General features: G+C 40.1%; 1 protein-coding gene and 1 long non-coding RNA gene across 2 annotated transcripts in view; both read right to left on the bottom strand.

Moving 5' to 3' along the window:
- Positions 1-23,679, bottom strand: part of LOC307030768 — a 174,417-nt gene that overhangs the window by 67,834 nt on the left and 82,904 nt on the right. The window lies entirely within an intron of this gene.
- LOC307027914 (zinc finger MYM-type protein 1-like) lies at positions 8,068-14,359 on the bottom strand (the record flags this gene model as incomplete). Its single annotated transcript, XM_079662610.1, has 6 exons — positions 14,208-14,359; positions 13,582-13,665; positions 13,382-13,483; positions 13,170-13,256; positions 11,291-12,848; positions 8,068-8,131 (listed from the first exon to the last, which is right to left on the bottom strand). Exons 1-6 carry the CDS (start codon positions 14,284-14,286, stop codon positions 8,068-8,070), a joined length of 1,974 nt encoding a protein of 657 aa, XP_079518736.1. The 5' UTR covers positions 14,287-14,359.

Genomic DNA, 23,679 nt, shown 5'->3' with positions numbered 1-23,679 from the left:
TCTATCATTTTCAACCAAGCAGCAAGAAGTCAAATTTAAGAATAAGTAATAGTTTGTCACCATTTTACGGGGAATAGTCAGAGCGCAATGTCACATCTTAAAGACAGCTTGAACTGGATAAATGGTTAGTCTTCAAACATACCGTACGTTCTGCATGTTAGTATATCTGGCCAATTGGTTTAGACCCTACTGCCCTAGACGCATGCTCTCAATAGGGAAGTCACGCTTTGGGAAGAGGTGTTTCATTTCACAGATCCACCTTGATTCTTGTTGTGCTGGCTGAAGGAAGAGGGACGGGGGAGGAAAATTCAGAGGATGAAGAAGCAGAAAAATAACTTGTTTTGTAAAACGGACAGCACGTCAGTTTCAAGGAAAAGATGACACCGTGTTTATGCATGACATGCAAAATATCTTGAAGCCCTACAACCAGAAAAAAAAAAGGTACAAGTATATTGTGTTAAAAATATGGCAAAAAGTCGTAATATTGTATAATGTATTTGTGGCAGCGGGGTGTGGTTTGGGCGCTGGCTGCTGGAGTGAAGGGAGTGGCTCGGCCGGAGGCCAGACAGCTGATCGGAATCAGGTGGGGGAAGAAAAGCATGTCGTAACCTGGTTCTGGTCTGTTATGCAGTAGGCGGGATCCTGGAAGGTCGCCAAAGGACCTGTGAAGTTTCCCACCCGGGCAACGTTTGAGACCCGCGCATATTATTGTTTGGAGTTCATAAACGCCTGTGTTCCACCAACCTGATCTTTCCGTCCCGATTTGAACCCTGTGTGAGCGGAGAGTCTCACAGTATTGTTTAATCGAAACAGTGTTAAAATCACAAACTTGCCTTTTAGAGTCGCAGTCTCTTACAACAATTCTGTTTTGTTAAGAGCTACCAAAACATAGTAAACATCGCAATTATTCCCAAAACAAACTGGGAATGGGGACATCGATAACATATTTTAATGTTTAATTTTCTTCAGGGCCACCGTAGTGCACATTGATGAACACTTTAAAACAGAAATAATGCTTACAAGTGTAAATGAGCCGGATTTTAGCTTTGAGCTAATTTCCATCTATAGTCCCGTAACATACAGCATATAAGAACATGACATTTATATATACAGCAAAAATAAAATACATGATATGCAGAAAGAGCATGAGCAGCATACAAGCATTTACCATATGGCAGTACAATGTAGCAGCTATGATATATAAAGTGCAAGATAAGATAAAAAGCGCTACATAAAAGTGCAAGAGGAGATACCCCTGTGTTAAAGTGCATTTATTAAGCAGTGATTACACGTCTGATTGTTGCTCAACCATTCTTTAAGTTGACCTTTAAAACTATTGAGAGTGGGACAATCCCGTATCTTAGTTGGGGGGCTATTCCACAATGAGCTGCCTTTAATGGAGAGGACATTTTGTCCAAAGGTGGTCCGTCTGTGGTGGACTTCACAGTCTCCTCTGGTTTCTGACCTAGTGCTGCGTCCAGTGTGTTTTCTGTGGATGAATTCCCCCAAGGGGAGGGGGGCCAGCCCATGTAAATATTATTTTTGAAAAAACACATACTTTTAAAAGACATAAAATTGTCAAAAACTCAAGAAATTGTGATTTTCAAGGATGGTACAGTTGTGGTATGACTGTGGCTTTCTGTCAAACACCTGGATAGCTCTCTTGAACAGCTGTTCTATGGGTTTCAGGTGTGTGGCACAAGCAAACGACCAGTTTGTAAAACAGTATTCAATGTGGGATAGAATCATACAGTGGAGGTATGACTTTGCAGCATTGACCGTTAAGAAAAGGTCTAATTTGTTTAAAATGTTGCAAGTTGAATTTAATGGTATTGGATACTTTCTGGATATGTTTCTTAAAAAGTCAAGTGCGAGTCTAATATGACACTCCCTGTTCAATATACTTGAACTGGGAGACTAGTTCTATTTCTGCTCCATTTAAAAATACATTGGATCCTTCGATTTTGATTGATCGTTTTCTGAACATCGTCGTTTGCATCAACATGCATACTGTTTTTGTTGTACTCATACTGTCAATATGCAGATTGTGTTATATAGCTTTAGATAGAATGTTTTTTCTTCCTCTTTGCATAATTTGCATCCACAATCCTTTGCCAGTAGGTGTTTCCACAGTCCTTGCGGTTTTCCAATTGTTCAACTAATTGGGAGCTACTGTAAGCTATTTGTATTTGCATTTTAGCACATTACTTCCTGCAGTGATTCAGAAAAGTCTTGTGTTTGGGCTTTTTATTGTGAAAGGGAGAACACTACTCAGAACCAGACATAATTTCATAGAGAAAGCAAGTCTTACAGGGAGCCAATTTAAATGCTAATGTCGTCTTTATTTTTCATCCATTACAAATGTGTGCAATCAACTACTTCATTATGATAAGTTGTCTACAGCCACTTTAAATGCAATCAAATGTATATTTCTAAGTGCTTCCAACTTAAAACATCTTTACGTACAAATGACTGTATATTGAATATATTTCTGTACCCGGTGTTGAACAGGACCCAAACCTTTGAGAGATGAGAAAGGACACATCTGCTTTAATCAACTGCCAAGTAGTCAAGTCTGCATTTGTGTCTGTTCATTTGTAAAACGTAGAATGCAGTTTCTTTTTAATGGCCTAGGCGGATTTTGACATTTTTTCTCTTGCCAAGATACTTTTAGACACACTTTGAGGTATGCAAAACCTTAAAACTAGAACACTGATGGCTGGCTTACACTGCAAACTTCATCACCTTTTAACAAGAGAGTAAGTATATAAAACGTTATTTTGTATATTTTACACATCAGCAGAAACAGAGAGAGAGATGGCAGGAAGGGGGGAGACAGTCTCCCCCCACCTTTACAGACACTGTGTTTTAGAGAGAACCCCTCAGCCCTTCCTTCCATCTTATCACTATACAGAGGGGGCAGGGCCAGGCTCACACACACACACACACACACACACACACACACACACACACACACACACACACACACACACACACACACACACACACACACACACACACACACACACACACACACACACACACACACACACACACACACACACACACACACACCAAAAGGCCTGACAGCCATAGGACGAGGTAAGGGTGACAGTAAGGGAGTGTGTGCAGACTAACTTTTGACTAGGAAGGTGCTTTCTTTGTTCTGATCAGCCCCAATCTGCATACTCTGTCTGAATACATTGAGAGTTACTTGTGTTCCTGTATAACCTAGGCGAATTTTGGCTTTTTTTTCTCTTGCCAAGATACTTTTAGACACACTTTGAGGTATGCAAAGCCTTAAAACTAGAACACTGATGGCTGGCTTACGCTGCAAACTTCATCGCCTTTTAACAAGAGAGTAAGTATATAAAACGTTATTTTGTATATTTTACACATCAGCAGAAACAGAGAGAGATGGCATTGAAAATATGTACATACACATTACAAACATGTAGATAGTAGACAACAACTAAAAATAATTTCCCAGCCTTTCTGTGTTCTGATCAGCTCTGAATACGCATATTTTGGTCTGGATATATTGACACCCCAGAGTCTCCTCTCAACCCCCTCCTACCTGCTTTTTCTATACTTTTACAGCCTCAGCCGACTGCAGGACCTTGGGTGTTAAGAGACAGGAGTCTTCACCTCCATGTGAAGACATCCATGACTGATTCACACACACACACACACACACACACACACACACACACACACACACACACACACACACACACACACACACACACACACACACACACACACACACACACACACACACACACACACACACACACACACACACACTTGGGGGCGGGCCCACCTGTCACTTTTTATGCATACTAATGTGATTGAAACATTTTTTATTATACACCATAAGGCGCAACAGTGGGGGCTTTTCACACCTGTGAATACACATCACCCCCCCTCCTATCGACGGATCTCACACCTACTTGGGATATCCCATCTACTTGAGATTTCACACCTCGATCAAAGGGGAGGCGGGACTTAGCTCATTAGCATAAGTAGGTGTGACCTGTCACAGCACCTGTCACTTTCTATGCATACTAATGTGATTGAAGCGGGATGAATATTACTACGGATGATGACCACAGAACGTTTCAGGAGAAGTGGGAGACAGAATATTTTTTTGTTGAGTACAGGGGAAACGCAACGTGCCTTATATGCACAGAGAAAATCGCTGTATACAAGGAGTATAACGTCAAACGTCACTACTCAACTAAACATGCAGAGTATGCAAAATACCTGGGAGATGAGAGAGAGAAAAAAGTCACAGAGCTATTTTCTATGGAAGCAACAAAATCTCTTCAAGAAAGGAAGCAATGAGGCTGATTTAGCAGTTGAAGCTAGCTATGTGGTGAGTGAGATGATTGCTAGGGCGGGAAAGCCGTTTACGGAAGGCGAGTTTGTTAAAAAATGCATGTTGCAGGCTGCAAGTATAGTCTGTCCGGAAAAGAAGGGTCAGTTCAAAAACATCAGCCTGTCAGCTAACACAGTGGCAGAGCGCATTTCTGACTTATCAAGTGACATATATGATCAGCTGTGCGACAAAGCCAAACTTTTCCGTGCATACTCTGTGGCTCTTGATGAGAGCACAGACATCACTAACACCGCTCAGTTCGCAATGTATGTCCGTGGTGTTGATGACAATTTTGAAGTGACAGAGGAGTTGCTTACAGTGAAACCAATGCATGGCCAGACCACCGCTCAGGAGATATTTCAGCAACTGTGTGATGCCATTGCGGATATCGGTCTGCCATGGAAGAGGTTTGTTGGAATTACGACGGACGGAGCGCCATCAATGACAGGGAGAAAAAACGGGCTGGTGGCACTTGTTCAAAGAAAACTGGAGGAGGAGGGTGTGGAGGAGGCTATTGCTCTGCACTGCATTATCCATCAGCAGGCCCTTTGCAGCAAATGCTTGAAGTTTGACAATATGATGTCTGTCGTTGTGAAATGCATCAACCATATCAGATCCAGGGGCTTAAAGCACCGCCAGTTCCGTGCTTTCTTGGAGGAAATTGAGTCAGAATATGAGGATGTGCTCTACTTCACAGAGGTACGTTGGCTCAGCAGGGGAAACGTCCTGAAGAGGTTTTTTGAGTTGAGAACAGATCTGAAAGTATTCATGCTGGAGAAGGGTGGGATGGCTGTTCCCGAGCTGAGTGATCCCAAATGGCTCATGGACTTAGCTTTTCTTGTTGAGATCACACAGGAGCTGAATGCTCTGAATAAGAAGTTGCAGGGCCAGGGCCAGCTTGTTAGTGCAGCATATGAGAATGTCAGAGCATTCTCTACAAAACTGATGTTATGGAAAGCCCAGCTCCCTCAGAAAAACCTCTGCCATTTCCCAGCATACAAGGCTCTCATGGAAAGGGGCACAGCATTCAGTGGTGAGAAGTATATTGATGCCATTGTGAAGCTACAGGAGGAATTCGATCAGCGGTTTGCAGACTTCAAGACACACAGAGCCACTTTCCAAATGTTTGCAGACCCCTTCTCCTTTGATGTGGAAAATGCCTCTGGTGTGCTTCAAATGGAGCTCATCGACCTGCAGTGCAATTCTGAGCTCAAAGCCAAGTTCAGGGAAGTGAATGGGAAAGCAGACAAGCTTGGACAGTTCATGAGAGAATTGCCCCCCTCCTTCCCTGAGATTTCCAGGATGTTCAAGCGGACCATGTGCCTTTTTGGGAGCACATATATGTGTGAACAGCTCTTCTCCACCATTAACTTCAATAAGTCAAAGTACAGGTCCAGACTTACTGATGCACATCTTCAAGCCATACTGAGGGTTTCAACTGCTTCCTCCCTCAAACCAAATGTGGCTCATTTGTGTGAGAGGAAGCGCTGCCAGGTCTCTACCAGCAAGGAGTAGGCAAGAAAGAGCAACTGTACATATTTATGTTGTGAAGAACAGTTCATGTTAAGAAGATGTTGAAGAACTGTTAATGTTGTATTTTTTAATAAATGTTTTGCGGAATACTTGAAGCGGCCCTGACTTGCCCAGACTCTACGTCCAGCGGCCCCCAGGTAAATTGAGTCTGAGACCCCTGATCTACATACATCTTATAAGAGTATAATACATATGTATAATATCAGTTAAAGTAAGTGCTTAAACATACAGTAGTTAGCATTGCAGGAAAGCAATATATTAGTACTTTGTCAGGCTTAATATTTATACCCCCAAAGCTTTTTTCTTATTAAAAATAAGACCTTAACCTAAAGTATTCTTTAATGTTTAAATAAAGCCTTATTAGTTTGTCTGTGTGTGTCTCCTATTAATATCTAATAATAAAAATAATACATTTCAATAACGTGCTTTAACCACCAGGTGTCCCTTTCTATCAGCTGTGCACCGTTATGGTGTACATATGTATACCGATTGGATCAAATATAAAAGTCAGCCAAATCAGTATTGATACTGCTAGGAGACGTATTGTGTGAAGAGAAATTGAAAATTTTGTTTGATTGCTGATATATTTATGATCCACGTCACATATTCAGTTTCGGCGGCAGTTATTCCTGTTTGTCTAGAAGTCCTCTCATCAGGGCTCTATAAATAGCGAACTGGGTGATTCTCTGAAATCGGTGCACTTTGTGTCCCACAGGTTAACCTCAAAGATTTTCATATAAAGTAAACCACAAAATGCATTTTAAAACAGGAAATGGAAAGATCCACGTGTCTTTGCATTAAAACACACAAACATATTAAAAAAATTATGTTTTGAAAAATGTTATGGCTTGCTGAGACGTAGAGTTCAGCCAAATGTGCATGTCCCAACTGAGCAAAGTAACTTTTTCATTTAATATAAAACAAATAAAAATAGTCAATAACCACAAGTTTTTTCTGCTAATATAATCATTTTCCTGTTTACTTTAACCTGAATAAAAAAAAATTGAGAAAAAAACATGAATTATCTATAGAATAGCACTATTTAATCACGTCCCCCAGTTTTGTTCAACCCCATAACAGCATACCAATCCCCCCCTTTAAAAAAAGAATGGTACAGTCCAACTTCCTCACCACCCAGGAAGTGACATCACTCAACATTTTCCTGCTGAAACTTTAAAGAGAGGTAAGTGTGAGCATACTTTCTTAGCTATATTTCATTGTTTTTATTGTCAGAGTGACATCGTAAAGCTCAACCTTTCAACACTGTTACGTACATAAATCATATTTACTACTGTTTGAGAAAAAGTAAACAATTACCTTGGGAAAATATATTAATTTCTTGTTTTCCTCATGCCATGGGGTGCTCCATAACCTAGCTAATGTTGACTTATGGCTACATTAAGCTAAAATCTTCAACCCCGTAACATTCAACCCTGTAACAAAAAACACTGTTACGGGGTTGAATCACTGTTACGGGGTTGAATTATTAGGGTTGAAGGTTGGACTGTTCTCTAGATGCTATTTCATGTTATTTCATATTATTTTCATATCAGATGGCTAAATCAAATGCAGAGAGGCAAAGAGAGTACAGGGCGAGAAGAAATGCAGATTCACAGAGAAGGGAAGAATACCTCAGGAAAGAGCGTGAGCGATGGAACAGAGATACAGAAGAAGGGAAAAAGAAATCGATCAATGACCTGAGTAAGAGGGCTCAAAGGTGTAAGCGGAAGGAGTGGCGGAAGGCTAAAGAAAGACAGAAAAGGAAAGCTGAGATTGAAAACACCATTCCACCAGTCCCAGGAACCATGCAAATCCATCAGGTCATCACTCTTGCTCGAGGGGAGATAACATCGCGAGATGTCAGCTGCATGTGCTCCACCTATGGGAAGCTAGTATGTGAATGCTGGAATACAAAGCATTTCAGCTTTTTCAGGAAAGTCCCAGCTACCGTGTCAGCTACCGTGTCGCCAGCTACTGTGTCACAAGGGCAGAAAGAAATCAATTGGGATAACCCAGAGGTAATAGGGAAGTGGTGTCTGCTCACTTATGAGAAAGCATTGTATCCGGGACAAATCCTTGCCACAGATGAAATTGACGTTCAAGTCAAATGCATGCACCATGCTGGAATGACCAAAAACAGGTTCTTTTGGCCTCTACAAGAGGATGTACTGTGGTATCCGTTTGATGATGTACTTGAGCTCATCCCGCCTCCTCAACCTGTGACAGGACGTGATTCACGTCACATGCAAATTAAGAATGAGATCTGGGACAGACTGACAAACTAATGGATGAAAGAACCAAAAAAGCAGGAACAACAGATCAGATAAGAGACCATCCATATTCACTCATAAAACGTATTAGTTCAGAGTTTAGTGAACACTCAATTTTCCGATTTTAGAGCAGACAGCAATGTACGTTTTTACTGCTGATACATGATGAAATGAGAGATTAATTCTATTAAAGCCTGTGAAGAACATATTAAATGATTTTAATGTTAATGTTTATATTTAGAGTGTAACTCGTGTTGTGATGTCAATTGTTACATTGTGAAACCAATTCCAGTGAGATTTTGTATACAGCATTCAGCCTCTTAATTTTTCTTCTCATACTGTTGTACAGATCCGTTCAATCTAAATGTGATGTTATTTTACATGCCTTATGATATGTTTCCTTCCTCATGTTTGTTTTAATGAATTAATTTAAGTACATTTCAAGTTGATTAAATGTTGTCATTCATTCAACCCTGTTACAGTGTGTTCAACCCGTTACAGTGACACATTTTCATAAATGTTTTGATAATAATAACACATATTAGATTAATGTTTGTTAAACTGTATACAAGATTTAGAGGACAAGTAGAAAATACATGAAAGCCTAATCTAATGTTAATGTTAAAGTATATTTTCATGATTTATGAAGACCGCTTTTACGTTAAGGTGCCATTTCCTACTTGACAGTCAAATTATTATTATTTAGAATAAAATAAAATATACTTCCAATAAGTTATTTTACACAAGGGACAGGTGATTACCAAGGCACTGGAAGAATTGGTTTGAATATGTTTTAGAATTATAATCATACAGGTATCAAAATGTCCTGTTACGGGGTTGAATTAAAAACAACCTAAGTGACAAAGAAATTCCTAATAATGTTTGGGATTTCATGCCTAAGGTGGGAAAAGGTATTTTCTCAGAAGTTCAAATAGTCCTTCATCAGATGCAATGTTCAGAAACAGAATTTTTTGTGATATATTTTTCATATCCAGAGAACCCAATGTGCACCGAATTCAGAGAATCACCCATCTACGGCAGATATGTAATATTTAATGCAGCCAAACCGTGTATTACAATGTCGTTATGTGATGACCTTCAAAGAGAAAAGAAAGCAAACTCGGAATAACGTTTTTTTTTTTTTTAAATGTTTTCGGATTTCACATCAACATGAAGTCCAGTTAACTATAATGTCCGTGAACAACAATACCCCAACCCATAGATCCGCGAGTGAATAATAATCACCACATTACACACATCCCTTCACATTTAAATTAAAATGTACATTAAAGTATTTCGTGAGGCCTTCTAAACTGTTTTTAAATATAATTAGGGTTGTAGTTGAAGAGTTTGTTAAATATTGCGTTGCGCAATCGCACAACGGCACGTCCATTAATTCCACAACCACACAAATGGATTAACATTGATTTAATACATTAATGTAGCCTTTGTTTCTGCTAAAAGTTGAGCGGAAGATTGTGTGTGTGTGTGTGTGTGTGTGTGTGTGTGTGTGTGTGTGTGTGTGTGTGTGTGTGTGTGTGTGTGTGTGCGTGTGTGTGTGTGTGTGTATTAGCAATATCATTCATAATGGTTTTTGGGGATACTGTTAACTAATGTTGAAGTACTTTAGTTTATAAAGGTCTGGAGTCATAGCCGTGGGAACATGTTTCAAATGGGGGGTGCTGTGGGGATGACACCAGGGCTGGTTCTGACCAATGTGCTGCTAGGCAAGATTTTAGCTGGCAATGAAAAACCTCTACAAAAGACCAATACACTGCAAAAAGAGAAATATATTGACATGGTGCACAGCTTATATAACAAGGCTTCAAATTTATTATATATTATAACATGTTTTAATTGGGGGGGTGGACTTCACATCCTCTCGGGGGGTCCGGGGGTATCCCCCCGCAGGGGCGGACCTAGCACATTTGGTGCCCTAGGCGAGCTTCACCACTGCGCCCCCCCCGAAAAAAATATCAAAACATCTTAACAGTTATACAGTAAAGTACTGCAGCTTTATTTATTACAAGCAAGAACAAGAGCTAAGAATAAATGTAAAGTGCACACTAAAGAATTAAAACAAATAAACAACTTAGCTAACAAACAATAATAATATCAATAACAAACAATAAAAGAATGTGCAAATTTGCTTTCAAAGAAAATTAAGAAGAAATGTAAAGTGCACACTAAAGAATTAAAACAAACAACTTAGCTAACAAACAATAATAATAATAACAATAACAAACAATAAAATAACGTGCACATTTGCTTTAAAAGAAAATTATGTATTGTAAAATATGTTACACATGTCAAATAATCAAAATATAATATGCTAAATAAACAAACAAATACATAAAAATTACAAATTCACTTTGTCTCAAGAACTATTTACATTCCACTCCCTATCATCACACAAGGTTGGCCTACATATTAGCTCCTACTGGTTTCCATTTACAGTGCAATCCTTCTGGCCTTCCTCGCTGCAAAGTCATCAATCACATCATCATATGAAATCTGACCACCAACCTCATGGTTAATACTGATTACAGCCAGACCACTGAGGCGTTCTTGAGCCATGGTGGACCTCAGGTATGTTTTCAAGAGTTTTAATTTGGAAAAACTCCTCTCGGCTGAAGCTACTGTTACTGGTAGCGTTGCACTGATCCGCAAAGCAATACACAAGTTGGGATATATTTCGGTGAGCTGCTTTGTGTGTATGAATTTCAACAACTCAAGAGTTGTCATGCTCTTTGATGGCAAGTCAGGTACATTTTCCAACTCCTGAGCCAGCTCCTTCCCATCCAAATCAGATTGCCCTCCATGACTTAAGGTGTGTGCAAGTGCCTCTGCTTGCTTCATCAGCTCTTGGTGTGGCAGGTCTGGGAAGTTGTACAGAATGCCAAACTTGTCTTGCACATGTTCAAGAGTGGTAAACCTCTCCTTTTGTGCTGACACTGCAGCATCTACCACCACGTTAAAGAACGTTACCTCCAGATTTTGCAAGGCATTCCTCAATGGCTCATCAGGAGACTCATATGAGAAGTGCCTCTTTGTTGACTTCAGCCGCTTTTGCACAAGGACTGCATCCACATTCATGTCTTCACACATGTCCTTGGCTGATGTTTGTGCAGCCACAAAGCCTGTGGCTCTGTAGGATTTGAGAGCTTTTTCAGTCTTTTTCAGTAGACTTACTGCTACATCCACTTGCATTGTTTGGGACTGCAGGACTTTGCTCACCTGCTGAATTTGACTTAACATGTCATACCAGACCACTGTGCACAGTGAAAAGCGGAATGACCCCACTTCTTCTGCCAGAGACTGGGCTTCAATCCTGATGATTGGGTCTTTGGCCTGGTTTCTCACCTCAAGCAGTGCCTCTCTCACAGCTGCGGCTTCATATCGCAGAGGCTCCACAGCTTTCACTCTGCTCTCCCATCTGGTTTCTGACCACATTTTGAGTGAAAGGTTGACGTGTTTCTTGAGGATGGCCCATCTCTGTGTAGAGGCAGAACACAGGCAGTATAGCTTCTGCACAATGCCAAAAAATGATATGGCATCTTTGGAGCTTTTGGCAGCATCAGCAATGACCAAATTGAGTGTATGTGCCCCACAAGGCACAAACAAAGCTCTTGGGTTCAACTGCAGTAGCCTGGCCTGTACTCCCTTGTTCTTCCCTCTCATATTTGCGCCGTTGTCATATGACTGTCCTCTGCAGTCATCAAAGGCAATCTGCAACTCCTCCAGCCTCTTCAAAATCAGGGCGGACAAACTTTCACCAGTGGACTCCTCTGCTACTAGGAATCCCATGAAGTGCTCTTTAATCTGGGGGTCTTCTTCCAGTGTCACAATTCTGATGACTACTGACAGCTGTTCAGTGTGGCTAACATCTGGGGTGCAATCTAAAATGAGGGAAAAGTACTTGCATTTCTTTATTTCTTGCACTATTGTTGATAGAATCTTTCCACTGATGCATTCAATCAACTCATTCTGAATGGTTTTGCCCAAGTAGCTGTGGTGGGATGTTTGACTTTTAATCTTGTGGATGTGGTCTTTCATCACTGGGTCAAACTGCGCCAAAAGCTCAACCTCTTTCAAAAAGTTTCCATTTGAAGGAGAGTGGAGTATTTCTGTCTTTCCTCTCAATGCCATATTTCGCCCTGCCAGAGACTGTACAATAGCAACCAGTCGTGTCAGCACTGCTCTCCACCGACTCTTCTCTGCCTCAAGGAGGGCCTGCTCTTGTTTGTCTATTGTTGTACCTTGTTTTAATCGAACTGCCAATTCTTTCCATGACGCCAAATTGTTCAGGTGTTCCGGACTATTTTCATGGCTGGTCAAAGCAGCACTTGCATTTTTCCAATCCGACAGTCCTGCATTTGTTAAATGAATTTGTTTTGGAGATAAAAGTTGACAACAAAAACAAAAAAGACTGTTCTTCTTTTTTGAATATGTCACCCAACTTCTTTTGATCCTTTCTCCATTTACTAAGGTCCTGCTGAAGTACTGGTGGTGGCAACTTCTCCCATCATCTCTCCTTGGGAAAATGAAATCAGGTGTTATCTGATATGGTCCTCTCCGAACAAACTCTGTCCTCATTGTGTCTGTGAGATGTGAAGGGCAGTCAGCAGGATCGGTTGGTAGTGGATCGTCTGTCTTTGCTGCATCTGGAGGGCATGTGAAGCACATTTTCTCACCTCATATTCACAATATCTTCACACACACACACACACACACACACACACACACACACACACACACACACACACACACACACACACACACACACACACACACACACACACACACACACACACACACACACACACACACACACACACACACACACACACACACACACACACACACAACCCCAATTCCAAAAAGGACAGTGTGTAAAATGTAAATAAAAACAGAAAGCAATTATTTGAAAGCATGAGGACAATTAGGTTTATAGCTAAACATCTTTACATTCATCAGGCACACACCTGAGAAGAGTGTATGGGTGGAATCTGTGGTGCAATCAGGATGAGATGCAGCAGGCTGTTCTGACGTTCCTTGCAGTGGTTCTGGGCCTATACATATATAGAGAACACACAAGAGCAAATATATTGGCTGGATTAGAAATGGCACGACAGTCATTTTTACATTCAATTATTTATCATCACATCAGGAACATCTATTGACATATTGTACTCACCAGAACAAACAGACACAGTGGTCAGTGGCAGGGTGGAATCAGTGGTCATCTCATCAGGATGAGCAGCTTGCTGTTCTGACGTTCCTTCATGTGGTTCTAGGTCTATAAATATAGAAAGAACACACAAGAGCAAATATATTGACTGGATTTCACATTCAATTATGTATCATCAGGAACATCTATTGACACATTGCACTCACCTGAGGAAGCCGGCACAGCTGAGGGGCATGGCGGTTCCTTGTCAACTGATGCAGCAGATGGTCCCAGATATTTTAAAAGTGAATCTAAAATGATATAACAAAATGTGTATTATCAACATTGAATAATTTCCATTTGTTAAATGTAGCTATTATTTAGTTAGTAAGCATAAGGACAGCCTGACAGGTCTGATTCAACTAATCAAGAGCTATGCCTATCTTATTAGAACAGTTGAATCAGGTGTGTTAGTTCTGGGTTGGAACGAAAACATTCAACAGGACTGGAGTTGAGAACCACTGAGCTAGTTAGCTAACGTTAGCGCACATTATGACAGGGTTGAATTTGGCAAATGTTTGACTAGGATAGTCAATGTGCTTTCTGAGGTAAACTTAACGTTAGCTAACGTTACCAACTAACTAACATTCCACCACACTGGCTAGCTCGCTACACCAAAACTAACATTGTTATTATTACTAATATTTCTATTTCATGACACAAAGAAAATAGCCTTATGACAGTTTCGACTGAATGGCAATAACAAACGCTGGCTAGCTAACGTTGGCTTGGCTAACTAGCAAGATTACATGATCCATTCGCTAATGTTGACAATACAATCAAAATTGCATACCTTTCACCTTGGCACGTTTCTCTTCTTCTTCTTTTCTTCTGTTTTTATACTGCGCCCCAGATGGCTTTTGCCTCTTCATAGTTCTCTAACGTTAGTCTTTCTTTCCTCAACGCTCAGTTTTATAAACACTTGACCGATACCCATCAATGCACAGCGCTCTAGCATGTTCTGACTGTGAACACCTAAAGCCGAGGCTCTTAGACCGACCGTTTTAGATTTTTGGCTCATTTTCCCTTATGTTAGAATTTTTTTTTTTATGTAAGAATAATGGTTGCAGATATAAAGGGGGGGCGCCAAAACTGCGCCAAGCAAAAAAAAAAAAAAAGAAGCTCCGCCCCTCCCCCGGGAAGATTTTTTTAACATTTTATAGTAAAATGCTTCAATTTGGTGCACTTTGAGCGCCCAATTAGAGACTGATCTAGGGGGTACAACTCTAAACACCCATATGAAAAAGATCGGTTTGCATTTTATTAATCAAATAAGTAGGTATATGAACATTTCCAATAACCTACAATAGCCAATAACAAATACATGTAACTTATTTTATTTGTTTTGTTCATTCATATCTTATTTTACCAGTTAACATTTATTTATTTATGTATATTTTAAAATCTCTCCAGTTTTAAACAATATTTTTGGTTTACTGTCCTATAGTATACATTGGAATGATTTCAAACCTGTTTTTATTTATCCTAATAATTATAAAGGTGTGCCTTGGAAATATTTGTTTACATAAATTGTGATCAAAACGTTTGAGACCCACTGAGATAACTTCGACTAAAGTGAACTATCTAAGCCCTCAGAGTCCTTTACCTCACTGAGCCTCTCAGTCTGACAGGAGAGGACTCTCCCTCCACATTATTTTAGAAACAGCTTCTTATATCCGTTAGCGCAGCAGAAGCTAACAACAATCCCCGCCGGTACCGCGGTATCCCCTCTCTCTATCTCTCTCACTTTGGCTGTGAGCTGCGGGCGCCTGCTAAGCCAACATCCCCCACTTTCATCACTTACAGTGCCCATCGTACAGGGCAAATGGAAAATGTAACCGGGGTGAAAAGGGTGTTATCTTTACTTAATTATGAATGTCGTTACATCAAGGCTGAATTTTTATTTATTTTTTATTATATCTTTTGGAAGTGCAGATCCCCTGTCCTCCACCAGGGGGTGCTGCAGCACCCTCAGCACCCCTACTTCCCACGGCCCTGGCTGGAGTCTAAAACAGTGTCTGTGAAGGTGTGTGTGTGTGACTGTGTGAGCGTATCCCTACCCCCTCAGTTTCTTTTAATGGCCTAGGCAGATTCAGGCTTTTTCCTCTTGCCAAGATACTTTTAGACACACTTTGAGGTATGCAAAACCTTAAAACTAGAAAATGAAGTACATTGTCTGATTAGATTTTTTCTTAAAGACTGTTTCTCTAAAAGGTAAGTTTGTGATTTTAACACTTTTTTACTGACACTCTGCAGATTTCTGTGTAATTCTCTCACAAAGGAACTGTAAGATACACTTTTTATGTATGCAAAACCTTAAACATTTTTGAAAATAAAATACTTTGTATGAATACATTTCCTTTAAAGGCACTTTTTGATTTTAACGCTATTTCAATGGGACAATCCAGTTTTGTTGACATCAATGCTTTTTTCTCTTTTCTTGTGTTACTTAGATACTTTTAGACACACTTTGATGTATGCAACACTTAACAACAGATAGAATATGAAGTACTTTGTAAGGAATTCGGTTTCTTTTAATGGCCTAGGCAGATTTAGGCTTTTTTCTCTTGCCAATATACTTTTAGACATACTTTGAGGTATGCAAAACCTTAAAACTAGAAAATGAAGTACATTGTCTGATTAGATTTTCTTTTTTTTAAAGACTGTTTCTCTAAAAGGCACGTTTGTGATTTTAACACTTTTTACTGACACTCGACAGATTTGTGTGTAATTCTCTCACAAAGGAACTGTGAGATACGTGTTGCTGTGGTTCTGTGTCTCTGTTACATTACATTACATTGCATTTAGCTGACGCTTTTATCCAAAGCGACTTACAATAAGTGCATTCGACCAGGAAGATACAACCTTTAAGAAAACAGAATCATATAAGTACATCAGGTTTCATAGAGCCAAACATTTCAAGTGCTACTCAACTGGCATTTAGAAAGCCAGCCCTTTATTAGTATATAAGTGCTTTGTTAGTAATTCTATCGCTCGAAGTGGAGTCTAAAGAGATGAGTTTTCAGTTTGCGTCGGAAGATGTGTAAGCTATCTGCTGTCCTGATTTCAATGGGGAGCTCATTCCACCATTTTGGAGCCAGGATAGCAAACCCACGTGTTTTTGCTGACGGGAACTTGGGTCCCCCTCGCAGTGCGGGTGCAGCGAGCTGTTTGGCTGATGCAGAGCGGAGTGCACGTGCTGGGGTGTACGGTTTAACCATGTCCTGGATGTAGGAAGGGCCAGATCCATTCACAGCATGGTACGCAAGTACCAGTGTCTTGAAGTGGATTCTAGCAGTTACTGGAAGCCAGTGAAGGGAGCGGAGGAGCGGTGTGGTGTGGGAGAATTTGGGAAGGTTGAAGACCAGACGAGCCGCTGCATTCTGGATGAGCTGTGTTTCGGTGTTTCTGTGTGTCAGTGCCTCTGTGGTTTCAGTGTTTTCTGTTTTTTCTGTATTTTTGTGTTTCTGTCTTTCCGTGTTTCTTTGTTTCCGTGTTTCTGTGTTTCTGTGGGGGTATAATACGCACGTTTCAATAATACACCGGTATCAGACACGCTCCCCTTGCTATAATGAAGACAACTGTTTTTAAATGTCCTATTTACCTTTTTATTTTTTCCCACACAAAATCAATAGTTATACTGATTGTAACATCCCCAGGACCGTCTCCAGCTTAGAATTCCCCAGATTATGGGGAATATCATGATGGAGTTTTTTCACTTCAATCAAAATATTCATGTGTATGCTGTTTTTGACACAAAGATGCATTACATCTACAAACAGAGCATACAATGAGAGCACATGATACACTTTTGGTGTTTGTTTCATTTCTTCGGTAATGTTACAGAATGTTTCGGAAAATGAAGATTCCAGGACCACTTTAAATGTTTTGTTTGCAATACTATTACTATATATGAAAGCAAAAATAAAACACATTTTCATTTGTTATGGTTGTTTAATTGAAAATACAACATTCAACACATTTTCAGAAAAACATATTACATTTTACTAAGTTAATGTTGTAGTGCATGCAAGATAATAGACTTAACGGTTTGCACTGTTGCTTCTCTCCGCGTTTCATTTACAGTAATTGGTTTATCGTTCAATTCACATTGTCCAAGTAGATGTTTAGGGGTCTCTTGGAAGTAAACAAATGCATTTTTCATATCAGATAAATGCATTAAAATCACTTGCAAATTCTCTATCCTTTCACCTGCAACGGTTATAATCTGCTTTGCTTCTTCTTCGGTTTCACCATTATTAGCTCTGAATGTAATCCTTTCTGGGGCTTCTTGTGCTTCTTGTGGTCTGTTGAATACCTGGCATAGGATTTGTTTAGCTGTAAGGACAGGTACCATATAATTGTCTTCAAAAGCTTTGTCTTTGTCGTCACACGTTTTGGCATATCCTTCGATGTAATGACAACCGATACTAGAATAGAGATCCTCCAACAGTCTTTTAATACATGCTCTGGCACTGTCGCCAATTTGGGCAATTCCATAGTATCGTGCTTTTTCTCTCATTATATTGAAGCAAAGCTCTGCCATTGCTTTTGGTATTTGTTCAACACATTCGCAGCAGTCGGTTAGCGGTAGATGATCAATAAGTTTATTATGATCCGGTAATGGCTCTACAACACTGTTTTCAATCGTCCTCATCATCACACTTATTAAAAGGGTATTGACTACATTCTGATCAATATATATAGAGCGTTTTGCATAGTAGTTCCCCCATTTTTTTTTTATTTTAAAGAAAAAGTCAATGTATCGAAAAAAAGAAAAATCCCTGGCTTCAATCAACCGCTGGTTATTAGTCTTCTTCTTCTCCATCCAACTTGGCATGGATCTTGTCAAGTCTCTCCTTGAGGCGTCTGCAATTTTTGAGATTGTGCAGAAAAGCCTCCAAAGCGCCTTGGATCCTCCATTCATCCGTGTAAATGTTTTTATCAATAAGAGTCTGGTCAATCTCAGTAATGAAGTCGGTGAGCCAAAGTCTTTTCATTAACGCGTTGTAATTGTTTCTGAAGAAAAAATCGGGCATGTCATTCAGACAATCGTGTTGCCTCTGGCCGGGGTGACTGACTCGGCATCCGTTGCAGATTTCTTCTCTGTACCGATGCATCACCCTCTCCACAATATCAACCAACACCGATTTCACTGTGTCCATAAACAGAAACGTCTTGGCCCAAGGAGCAAAATCAGCAGCAGTAGTACCGCAAGATTCGGGTGTCCAAAATGGTGGTGATGATGGTAGTCCAGGAGTTTGTTCCTGGCTGCAACTCGCGGGGGGAGACTTGGTTTTTCTCAGATCCATGGCTAGTTTTCAATGCTCGTCTTAGTGGGGTCCTTAGTTTTAGATGCGTTGCTGAGTGGAGGGTGGGACTTATTGCGTTGAATGGGGGGAGTCATCTGTAGAATTGAGAGTTTTAAAAAAAGTTCTTTAAGCTTTGTAGCTTTTTCATCTATCATTTCCAACCAAGCAGCAAGAGGTCAAATTTAAGAATAACTAATAATTTGTCATGATTTTACGGAAAAAGTCAAAAGTATAGTATGTCAGAAAAAACTAAAATATGGAAAAGTTGGGGTCCGGTTATGACACGCAGCTGAGAGGTCGGGCGGGACGAGGCTCCGACGAAATTAATATATTTCTACCATATTTAGTATCCAAATCGAGCTACTTGTGACCGAAAACATTTGCCAATATAGGCTTTATTTCGGATAATGTCGAAAAATCGAGGGAGAAGACAGAAAGACGATAAAAAGACAGAAATTGGAACTCTACACGAGGACATCACGGACGAACAGACACCTAGCGATAGCACGATGCTAGCCCAGGTGGACTATAGCCAGGATGAGAACCAGATCTTAGCAGCCATACAATCCATGAGAAATGACTTTTCTGGACAACTACATGAAGTGGTTTCTTCCAACCGAGAGATAAAAGAAGCTATCGGGGCATTTTCTGAAAGGCTCACAGAGGCAGAAACCCGCATTAGCACAGCGGAGGACCAGATCGCTTCGCTAGCAACCCAAGCTAATGCTACGCAGAAAACAGTCCAGAAGCTCATCTCACAGATGGAAGAGCTGGAAAACAGACAACGCCGCACCAATCTGAGGTTGGTTGGACTACCCGAAGGATCGGAGAGTGGAGATGCCCGTACATTCCTAATGACATGGCTTCCCAGGGTGCTTGACATTGAAACGGGACAGCCATTGAATATAGAGCAAGCCTACAGACTGGGGAAAACGCCGCAACAGACCCGGGAGCAGGATGGGTCGGATAAAACCCGACCACGGATTCTTCTGGTGAAATTCCTCACATATCGAGACAGAGATCGAGTAATGAAAGCAGCACGTCTGAAAGGAGACATCACAGTTGAGGATAGCCGTGTCATGTTTTTTCCTGATTTTTCCACTGAAGTCCAGAAACAACGGAAACTTTTTGATGGTGTGAAACAAAGTCTGCGCCAAATGCGCAAGGAATATGGATTTATGTTCCCGGCAAAACTGTGAATTCTACACGACAAAAGATGGCACTTCTTCACTTCCCCATCCCAGGCTGAAGAATTCATCCTAAAGATGAAGAAGGTGAATACCAATCCAGACGTGTAGAAAGAGTCGCCAGCTGAAACGCGCCAAGAAGGGCTTTCAGATGACTTTGACTGAAAGAAATCGACATTGATCTGTTCTGGTAAGCTTTAAAATGGACTGATTGATGACGAGCTTGGAAATTGGAGTATAGAGACATTATCTGTCCTCTCGGGCTAATAATCAAAGACTGATACAAGGTCACAAATGAACATTGTATTTACCATTCGTAATATAAATATGCATGTAGTCGGAACGAGCTCCGACCTTTTTCTTTTCTTTTCTTTTCTTTTTAGTGTTATAACAACTACTGGTTGCTTGCTTGCTGCTCCTCAAGAGGATCAGAGTTTAGTCAAATCGGAACCGGTACTTGGGAGGGAGGGGAGATGTGCTTGGTTAGCTGCACAGGGTTTAGACTAGGTCTACTTGTTGTTGCCTCCTTTAGGAGAGGCCCCTGTTATTCCCTGTTGTATTTGTTTGTTCTAAAGGCACACTTTTTATTTTTATTTCATTATAAGGCATGGTTAATAAGGTGGTTACACAAGCTTAGTTTACTGTTTACATCATGAGTGGTCATACTAAAATAAATATGATTTCATGGAACGTTAGAGGTCTTAGGAAGCTAGTGAAATTAAAACAAGTAATGTCTAGGTTGAAGCAGCTCAAAACGCAGATAGCTTTTATTCAAGAAACTCATTTACTTTCCAGTGAATATATTCCATTAAAAAGGAGATGGCAAGGTCAAGTCATATCTGCCTCATTTTCCTCTCAAGCCAGAGGGGTGGCAATACTGATACACTCATCTGTGCCATTAAGGGTTTATAATTTCATACAAGACACTGCAGGCAGATTTGTTATCGTCCAGGGCTCTTTACTAAATCAAGACATTAATCTAGTATGTCTATATGGGCCTAACAACGATGATGCACAGTTTTATAATAACTTGTTTCTGACTTTATCAACATTACATGGCCACATATGTATGGCAGGGGACTTCAATTGTACTCTAAATCCGAAACTGGATAAGTCATCAGGTATGGACACCTCACATATGCAGAGTAGGAAAACAATACAACACTTTATGAGTGAGTTAAATGTTTGTGATATATGGAGAAATAGGAATCCTTCCAGACGGGAATATTCATGTCATTCTACTACACATAACTCTTACTCCCGCATAGACTACTTCCTCATTTCTAAGCCTATGATAGACAATGTTAATGACTCAGTGTATAAAAGCATTGTCATTTCTGATCATGCATTACTACTAGTCAATTACACTGTAAAAGCAGCTACCAGGGGTCTAACAATGTGGCGATTAAGCCCACGATGGTTACATGACAAACAGTTCTTAACCTTTGTCGGGGACAATACTGATATTTACTTTAAAGTGAACACTACTCAAACATCAGCATCTACGAGGTGGGAGGCATTCAAGGCCTATATACGCGGGCAAATGATCAGCTATACAAGCAGTATCTCTAATAAACAGAACCTTAAACTGTTGGAGCTAGAAAAAGATATTAAAGAACTAGAGATAGAAATTAACCTTAGTGATACAATAGAAACTAGACAGAGACTGGCTATTCTAAGAGCACAGTATAATGAGCTGTCCTCAAATAAAGCATTAAATAGCATAATGAAACTGAAACAGACATTCTACGACCAAGGAGAGAAGGCAGGGAAACTACTAGCCTGGCGTTTAAAATCAATGCAGAATGAAAGGTCAATTTTAGAAATAAAGTCAGAGGAAGGGACAACAATTACTAATCCACAAGAAATTAATAGTTCTTTCCAAAAATTCTACTCTAAATTGTATATGTCAGAATGTCCAGCCTCAGCTCATAATCTTCACAGCTTCCTAGATCAGATAGAAATACCAGTCCTGACAGAGGACGCAAAAGAGGAGCTTGACTCCCCAATCGTAGCATCTGAATTGTCAGAGGCCATAGACAGTATGAAAGGAGGGAAAGCCCCAGGACCGGACGGTATTCCTATTGAAATCTACAAAAACTTCAAAGACATGCTGTTGGTTTCGTTATTGAACATGTGCGAAGAATCGCTTGAGAAGGGGGAGCTGCCGCCATCATTACGGAACGCACTTATAACATTAATATTAAAACCAGGGAAACCCCCTACAAAGTGTGAATCCTATCGCCCCATTTCTCTGATTAATAATGATGTGAAAATAATAGCCAAAGTCCTTGCCAGAAGGTTAGAGAAACACTTGCCATATATTATTGCACAAGATCAAAATGGCTTCATTAAAGAAAGACAAGGCTCTCACAATATTCGTAGGTTAATGAATATTATACATGCCAAACAAGAAACATCTGATATGGCTGTGATAGGACTTGATGCGGAGAAAGCCTTTGATAGGGTCGAGCACGAATACCTATTTGAGGTGCTGCAGCGCTTTGGAATTGGCAGATATATTCTCAAGTGGATTAAAATCTTATACCATGACTCAACAGCTTCAGTAATGACCAACTATATGGTATCCAAACAGTTCTCTCTGTCCAGAGGTACAAGACAGGGATGTCCTTTGTCTCCCCATCTTTTTGTTATGGCCATCGAACCTTTAGCGATTGCAATTAGAAGCAACACTCAAATAACTGGTATCAAAATTAATAATATTGAGAATAAAATAGGATTATTTGCAGACGATATAGTTATTTTTTTGACAGACTTGAAACAATCTATACCTATATTACTAACTTTAATAGGAACATATGGCAGCTTCTCAGGCTACAAGGTTAATGCATCTAAATCTACAATTCTCTTTCTGAAAAAATCTGAGAGACTGAATCCGCCACTAAGTACTCCTTTTAGGAATATTACGGACAGCTTTACATACCTTGGAGTTAAAATCACACCTACAATAGAATCCGTTATACCAACTAACTATAACCCAGTGATTGAGTCAGTAGAGGAATCTATTAACAGATGGAAATCTTTGCCACTCTCAATGATAGGACGTATTAATGTTTTGAAGATGAATATTCTTCCTAAGTTCCTGTACCTTTTCCAATCCATCCCACTCGCTCCGCCTGATAATTTCTTTAACAAAATGAAAAAACTTTTTTGTAATTTTATTTGGAACAATAGACGCCCAAGGCTGCGTATGACTCTGTTGTACTTACCGTATGAAAGAGGTGGGTTAAAACTCCCTTTCCTCCAAGGATACTATTGGGCTGCCCAACTAAGAGCAGCCTCATATTGGTTTGACCATCAGTCACCACTGCACTGGATAAAGATGGAGGAAACAACAACTTCTAAAGGTCCCTTATACCTCTACATTTATTCTGCAAATTTAGCCACTTTGAAAAGGCACACCGCAAACCCCTTTGTTAGAAATACACTGATAGTATGGCACGAAGTGTTAAATTATCTTGGGGAAAATGCTCCACTATCCCAATTCTCACCTATTTGGGGGAACAGAAATGTCACGCCAGGTACTAATGACCTTGGTTTCAAGTTATGGGCAGACAGAGGGATCAGGAAGATTTCAGATCTGTATGAGAATGATACTCTTTTAAGTTTTATGGAGATCAAGCAAAGATTTGGCATTGAGACTAAACACTTTTTCAAGTATCTTCAGATAAGAAGCTTCATAACAAAGACACAGAACTCTGTAAATCTTCCCTCACAAAACTCTTTGGAAAGGACAGTCCTGAAC

This window comes from Notothenia rossii (genome assembly GCF_949606895.1).
Source record: "Notothenia rossii genome assembly, chromosome: 2".
NCBI lineage: Eukaryota > Metazoa > Chordata > Actinopteri > Perciformes > Nototheniidae > Notothenia > Notothenia rossii.
This window is presented reverse-complemented; position numbering and strand designations above follow the sequence as displayed.